Here is an 8,125-nt window from a genome sequence, read left to right on the forward strand (position 1 = left end):
ATAAATATAATTTTATGAATTATTCTAATTTGGTTATAAATTATTTTAATTTATTTTTTTTAATAAAAGTTTAATATCTAAAATTTAATAAAATAATTAAAATAGAGTTATAAAATTATATTTTATATTTAACTTAAAATATATATACTGTGGAGCAAAACTTATAAAGTTATGGACCGGGGAGTATCAACTTTTGGCTCTTTATTTTTTAATCTTTAGGGGGCAGTTGAAACTTCTATTTGCATCTTTTTTTTATATATACAAGTTGAAGGGTGGATTATATCGGATGGTTATGAATTGACTTACTTAGCCCTCCAGTGTCCCGTGCTGTTGAAAGTTGTGATTTTATAAAAAAATGTTGCTTCTTACATTATAAAAGAGCTTTCTTTAATTAAATCAAAAACTCGCATGCTCTTCTGCAAAAAAAAGAAAAAGAAAAACTTGACTGCTCATTAAATAAATTAAAATAAAGTCTGGATAAAATTAGGTCTAACTCCGTTATAATTTGAATTGTTTGTTGGAACTACTTGAGTTTAATTCATTTCTTAGTATGTTATATAAATAGCCAATTATGAAGGTACCTGATTTATATAAATAATTACAAGTGGTTTAATGTAAACTCAAACTACTGATATATGACAGAATCAACAAAAACATATGTTGGAAAATGACACAACCAAATATATAATTTTGTGTACTTCCTATATGAAATTGTACTACTACATCAAAAACCTTTAAGATATGGGGTAATTTCTAATTTAATAAATTGCGAAAGCAAGGGGTTGTTTAGTAAATTAGAGTAAACCAAGTTGGAAGTATATTATGAAGCTCACGTGAATTCCCATATCATATCTTCAACTTCATCTTCAAAGTTTGAAGAGATCCAAAACCCAACCAACTCTCCTTGTCTCCTCCTCCACTTCCTTTTCCTTTTCTACAAATACAAAGCAATATGTATATATATATATATATGTCTACTTGCCCACCATCTTTAAACAAAAGCTAGATAGTGAAAGATAACACACACAAAACAAACCAATATATATACACTCCTACGTATCATCCCCAAACTAAAAATCTAGCTCTACCGAAAAAAGAAAAAGAAAAAACACAATGCATTCCAATCAACAAAGATCCTCATCTATTGTACTCCAAAGAATCAACCCTAACCCTACCACTACCACTAGTACCAAAGAATATCAACGTCGGAACCCTCTACCATGCACCCACCAAGTCCCAGCCTCCGTGGCCGTCTACCACAACCACCAAGTGGGTCCCGACCAGTGTTGCTCCGCCGTGATCCAACAAATCTCCGCCCCCGTCTCCTCCATCTGGTCCGTGCTTCGGCGCTTCGACAACCCACAAGCATACAAACACTTTGTGAAAAGCTGTCACCTCCTAGTTGGCGACGGTAAAGTGGGTTCACTCCGGCAAGTCCACGTCATCTCCGGCCTCCCAGCCGCGAGTAGCACCGAGAGGCTTGAAATACTAGACGAGGAACAACACGTGATTAGCTTTAGCGTGGTTGGTGGGGATCATAGACTAGCTAATTATAGATCGGTGACAACTTTACATGAAGCACCATCAGGTAATGGAACAGTGGTGGTTGAATCTTATGTTGTTGATATTCCACCAGGTAATACTAAAGAAGAGACATGTGTGTTTGTTGATACTATTGTTAAGTGCAATCTCATGTCGCTTACTCAGATTGCCAACAAATTATCAAGACGAAACTAAACACACACACACGACACATTCATTTATATATGTTTGGAAGAACTTTGGGCAGGTGAATGAGGAGGATTAGCTGGGGGTACCTTATAATGTGATGTGGCCGTTGTTAATTGTTCATTCGTGATCATTCGTAGACCCTCGTTTGATCCATGTAACACTTGGCCTTGCGATTGTACAGATGTTGTTCGGATCTTTCTTTTATCCAAGGGATGATTTTCGATTTACTTTCTCAATGTTTTGAATTTTAATATAGATCGTTCCGAACAATGTTTACTTAATGTGTTATTTATTCGTTTACGTTCTTGGTTCGTGAACTTGAATATTGATTCATTCATCTTCTTTATCGGTTTCATTCAAAATTTTGAATATACATATCGATGATTCATAAATACAACTAATAATAAATAAGGTGATATATGTGGTTGTACATGAATGATGAGGTAATGTAGAGATGAGGTACGACATGAATGCAAATTGTAGTCGGATTTTAAAATATCCAGATTCTTCTAACCGAATGGTAGCTAGCTAGCTAGGGGTGAGTACTTGGGTTGGCACAGTTCTAACAACAATATTTATTTATGTTTAATTCTTTTACAACTTGCATTATTAAAAATAAAAAAAGACATGGTGGTTTTATTAAATTGCATCACATGTGTTTCTTTATTGCATTGACAAGAATGAAAACTCGTTTTTGAAGGCAAAGGAGGTGCTTTTGTTAATTTAGTCTAGTTAACCAATGGCTTCTGTGTTTGCTGCACCCGAACAAATACTAACTTTATTTTTTTTTATATCTTACTAAGCTTTTTGGTCAAGAATGTTTAAAAGCACCTCTTTTGACAGTTCCAAAAAGTTGTAAAAATGAACAAGTTTTACAGTTTTAACACACCATATGCATGCAATTGTGTTGATATGCATGTTTGGTGTCGATGTGTAATCATAGAAAAGAAAGGGAAAATTGTAAAAAAGTATACTCCCTCAGTCTCTCCTATTTAATATATTTATTATGGATACGGAAAAAAATGATAAAAGTAGTGAAATAAAGTTAAAAAAGTGAATAAAATAGTGAGACCGATAATATTATAAGTATAAAGTAAGTATACCGGAGAGAACTAGTTAATATAATTATTTTTTATATTATTAAAACTTTATTATTTTTAAAATTTTTTGAAATATAAATAATTGAAAGGAAATATCCTAAAAAAAAATCATAAACAAATGAGAGGGACATATGAAGTATATAACTAAAAAAAGTACCTACCATTCAAATAATTTAGCTAGTTGACACAGATTTTAAAATTTTACCAATTAAAAATTTTATATTCAATTTTAAACAAATACACGAATTTAATTAGAAAATCACCACAGTGAGATATTGTAATGGCTTTCTCCATGATTAATTGGATATCCGATAACAAAAAAACAAACGTGATAAGCGAGGCTTCCTGAATTCATACTGAAAATTTTATTTTACAAGTGCATTAATTAATAAATAATGACAATATAATATGCGAGGATCCAGAGTCTTCCATGAATAAAATAAAACAACAAACTCATTGCTTTGCAACTTGACAATCTCTGTTATCACCAACTTGCTAGCTGTTTTAATATGTTGACAATTACAGAAACTGTTTGTTTATTTTGCAACTTGACAAGTTGGGAGCTGCAACTTGCTTCTTCTGTTCAATATTATACTTCTGGTTTGACGTAGCCATCGTTATGCGACAAAGTATATAATAAAGGGAAAAGAATTGCAAGTTGGAGGCGTTGTATTATTTAATTTTTCTCATGTTTTGCTTTACGATAAAATATTGACCAGCTTTCGAGCCCTGAAATTGAACTAGTGGTTATAAAACTTTGATTTTACGTACTGCAATTTGCAAGTGTGCCTATTGCCTGCCTGTATCGCCTTCCTGGTCCAGTGTATCTCATTTTTCTTTGAATTCATCCCCGTTATATAGAACACCCACTGCTTAATTCATCCACATGTTCTGTACAAATACAAATTTGCAATATATTGTAGCTTCTTAATTAACAAAATATTTATTCAAGAATTTCTAAGCTTAACTTACACATTCCTCTTGGAATTTACCATATTTTAAACATAATTTAGTGAAATTAAGAAAAAGTACTCACTAAACTTCTAAGCAGACCCCTAAATGGTCATATCAGAACTTTTAAATGTTCATGTTTCAACTCATTAAGAACTCAAACTCGAGCTTTCATGAAATTAATTTTTTTATTTATATATCGACTCATTAAGATAAATGTTATTCGCGAACATATTCATGAACAACTTACAAATTAGGGTTAAACAAATTCTTAGACTCAAATTTAAATACAGAGAGGGTGAATATATGTATTTCATTTTTAACAAAAAAATGCAACAGAATGAAACAAAACAAACAAACATAAATAAGATTCTGGGTTAAATTCTTTATAAGAATTTTAAACCTCGAAGGGTTGGTTATACCTTTAAAAGTTAAGAATTCAAAGTACCAACAAAAAGAAATTAATAGAAGATAAGCTATCCAAGTATGATTCACTACTATCACTCTAAAAGTTATAACTCTTATCTATATTAAACATACAATCTAAAAGAGTCTATAACGATGAGTGTATCTTGGTATGTAAGACTTTAATGGTGTGAACAAAATTGAGCAGCATTTTCTCTTGTAAAATTCTTAAAAGAATTTGAATGATTGATCCAATAATTCAATTCGCAAGAGTATCGTTGTATATTATGAAGAAGTGACTCCTTTTAATTTGTTTATCTGATGGATATATATGAGTATGTATCTTGATTAGAAATATAGGTAGATATGGGCTCTTCTTGTCCATGTAAGTAGTAGTTGATCTTTTGCTTGTATCTAATTCAAAGATCGACAATGCATATATTATTGAAGCTTGGACTTGACCTTATGAATTTGTAGGACTCGACTTCTCATTTCATGCATTGCAGAACTCGACCATGTGCTTTAGGGACTCTATGAAGGTGTGAATGCTATGACTCGACCTTTGTCTTTCTAGTCGAGCCATGGACTTTGTTCTCGGTCAAATTAAGGCTTGCACTAGACAAATCAATCTAGCACTCGATTATTACTTCAAGTACATTGCTAAGATTCGACTTAATAATGCCATGTGAACTAAGACTCAACATTTGCATGTATTGGAGGCTAGGATTCGACCATGTAGGTCCTATGAATGTAAGACTCGACCAAAATAATTATATTTTCCAAGGCTCGACTATATTGGACCTGATATAGGCATGTTGGGCTCGATATAGTCTGTGTTGTCTAGACATAGTATATGTTGGATCCGACATAGTCCTCTTGTGAAATCTTTACTTAGTTTATTTTACATTACTTTTCGCAAGTTCCTATAACTCATGAGCTGTAGTCCCTTCAAGTCTTCCGTCTTCACGTCTTCTAATCTTTTGGTCTTCATATTTAAAACATTATTCAATCTTCTCGAGGATAAAAATCACTTAAAAGTTATTTTGAATATAATACATAGTTTTCTTTCACGAATCACTGACATCTATTGTAAATAGTCTGGTTTCACAAACGACCAGTTCCACTCTCAGAACTTTGTATTATAAACTTTAGAAACCACTGTTAAGTCTTCTATCATAACCAATCAGCTTTACTTAGAATCTTTTAGGTCTTCATACTAATCCCTTCGAATGATTTCAACCCTATTCCTCCATTGTCTGAATGTAACATCCCAATCTCCAGTACAATTATCTAAAAACATTTAACCAAAAGTATAAAAATTTCTTAATTTCCTAAACCTGATGCAAAAATATAATAGAAAGATTACTCCCCTTTAATTACATATATTTTTAACATAAGTCTAAAAAAATATTATCCTAAAAAATAAATCAGTACATCATTGTTTTACTAAAGTTTACATGTTTGCAAAATTTACACATTCTTGACAACATTTACAACACATAACTTCAAGCTAAAGCTAGACCACAATACATTCATCCCTGAAGAGCTACTTATTCCTACATCACGCTTCTTCTTTCCAGACACTTGGAGATTCTATGCTATTCTGCTTAGCTGATCAAAAAATAAAAATCGAAAGGTGAGTGAAAACAATGTCGCTTAGAAAGGCTACTACATATACACATACAAAATACAATCACGCAAAATTGTGAATTAATGGAACTTTTTGAGAGATTCAATTTAACTGTACTCACAACAATATGTTGAGATAATAAGGTAGAACTTATCATCATATTAGATTTTTGTAACACATAAAATAGTATCCCTTTTCTGTAAAGAGATGCAAAAATCACCAATAGTGTCCATTCCTGCCTTTACACAACCCTGAAACCTTTAAAAAGTACTTTACACAATTTACACCTTAATTTAAGGATATTAGATATTAATATTTCACCTTTAAATACGCTTTCATTAAAAGTTATCAGCCTATATAGAATATTTTCCCCTATTGCATGCAATGTACATTGTCATTCTTTCTCCATGACCAATGTCATCTAGACTCAAGGAACTTCTCGCAGTTTTACCACTCCAATATTTTACCATTTGTATATACCCCTCGATAACAAAGTATAACCCCAAAATGATATATAAGTAAAGTTGGCCACATGCACAATAACATATGAATCCCATGCCTCATTATTGATATTGTTGATCAAGACCACCAAATCAGCCAACCAAAACTCAAGGCCAGACTCATTGACCTGTTTTACAACCTCCTCACAAAATGATTCTATGAAAATAAACCTCAAATATCCTTTCCCCCAAGCCATTTTCAGTCCATAGAAGATGAACCATAACTCACCTGCTAAGGAAAACATCAATCCCATCATACCAGCATTTCCCCTAACCCAATTACCCTGTTATTTCTCATGATACAAGCAACATAATCTTTCCTATTTTCCTTATCAAACACATCCTTACAGTTAACTTTAAAAATATTTGAGGAGGAGGGTTTGCTCTAAACCATGTTTGTATATAATCTAATTTGAGAGATAAATTAATATAATTGTTGTGTGAGTGAAGAAGTGTACATAGTGTGTGTTTAAATAGTGAATTCACCATTAATTTATTAGATAAGCCCTCTACATGGATTGGCCAAACTAGTCACGACAGTGTTTTTCAATACATTTAAACATGTCATTAACAATGCAGTTTCAACTTATAATTAAAGTCCAATAAATTTACACTTTCATGAAAACTGGTGAATTTTTGATAATGCAGTAGAAACTGTCATACTGATAGAGTTTTGTATAATAAATTGTACCAAAAATAAAGTTGTGCATATCACAATTTACCAAATAGATACATGCCATTAACATAAGTCTACCAAAATAAATCCAGCCCATTACACTAGTTATACCAAAAATATCTCAGTATCTACTGCATAATTGACATTGGTAAAGTTGACAATTTATAACCTACATGGAGGCCTAGTCCCCAACTATACATTTCTTGCATGAGCTTATGCCTCTATTTGCTTCAGTTTTATCATATATTTCCCCTAACCGCGGTTCTCTGTGGTTGTATACCTAACACAGTGTTCTCCATCCTGGTAGGTTGAATGTAAGATGTAAAAACTTCTCCTTGATTATAACCTTAGAGATGTTGAGAAGTTGTATCATGTTGAGGAGTAGGAATTGTATCATGAGCTGCAACATGAGTGGTAGCATGAGGAATATGAATTGTTGCAGTAGGAATACTACTTGGTAAATGAGTAGTAGTTGGTATGGGAGTATTAGATTTTTTTGATTTTTTTCCCATCTGATGGCACAACTCTATTTTTTTTGTTACTGGCTTGATCACTTTTCTGCATCAAACAAATAATAGAAAATAACCATGTCACTTAATAAGTAAAAAAAGGCGCATGACAAGCATGAAAAAATAAAAATTTAAATAACAATATCTTAGCAGGATATGTTCTAGCATTGTGGCCGGATTTAGTGCAGTAACTACAGTTCACTTCCATATTCTGCCTCCTCAGTTTGGTTGGATCAAGTGGGACATCATTTTTCTTACTTTTTGAATTTTTGGGCCTTCTAGGATGATTTTTAAGGACAAGTGGTAGGGGTGGTGGAATGTCTAATTTCTCCCAGTATTGGTCACTTCTAATATGCTCAAGGGTGTGTTGATAGCATGTCAAATATATGTCTTTGCTGTAAGCCTTGTGTATATAGTCTACCATGTTCAAGTTCTTTCAATGAGTGCAAGCACATGCATGATAACAAGGGAGACCAGTTAAATCATATTTTTTTACATACACATATCATGGCAACAAGATCAACAACTATTTCATGCCCCCATTTTGTCAATTGACAAGATACTTGCTCTTTCCAGACCGTTAAACAACACATCCACTACTAAAATTCATAGCACTAATAAAA

At 32.5% G+C, this 8,125-nt stretch overlaps 1 protein-coding gene across 1 annotated transcript; it reads left to right on the forward strand.

The window, feature by feature from the left end:
• The first annotated feature begins 880 nt into the window (after nt 1-880).
• Nucleotides 881-2,064, forward strand: LOC141707502 (abscisic acid receptor PYL4-like). Its single transcript, XM_074510695.1, has one exon. The coding sequence runs from the start codon at nt 1,114-1,116 to the stop codon at nt 1,735-1,737; it is 624 nt and encodes a 207-aa protein (XP_074366796.1). The 5' UTR covers nt 881-1,113; the 3' UTR covers nt 1,738-2,064.
• Nucleotides 2,065-8,125: the final 6,061 nt, after the last annotated feature.

This window comes from Apium graveolens, chromosome 2 (assembly GCF_009905375.1).
Source record: "Apium graveolens cultivar Ventura chromosome 2, ASM990537v1, whole genome shotgun sequence".
NCBI classification, from domain to species: domain Eukaryota; kingdom Viridiplantae; phylum Streptophyta; class Magnoliopsida; order Apiales; family Apiaceae; genus Apium; species Apium graveolens.

What these genes read in the sequence shown, in the direction of transcription:
- LOC141707502 (XM_074510695.1), top strand. Translation starts at nt 1,114, where the DNA reads ATGCATTCCAATCAACAAAGATCCTCATCTATTGTACTCCAAAGAATC.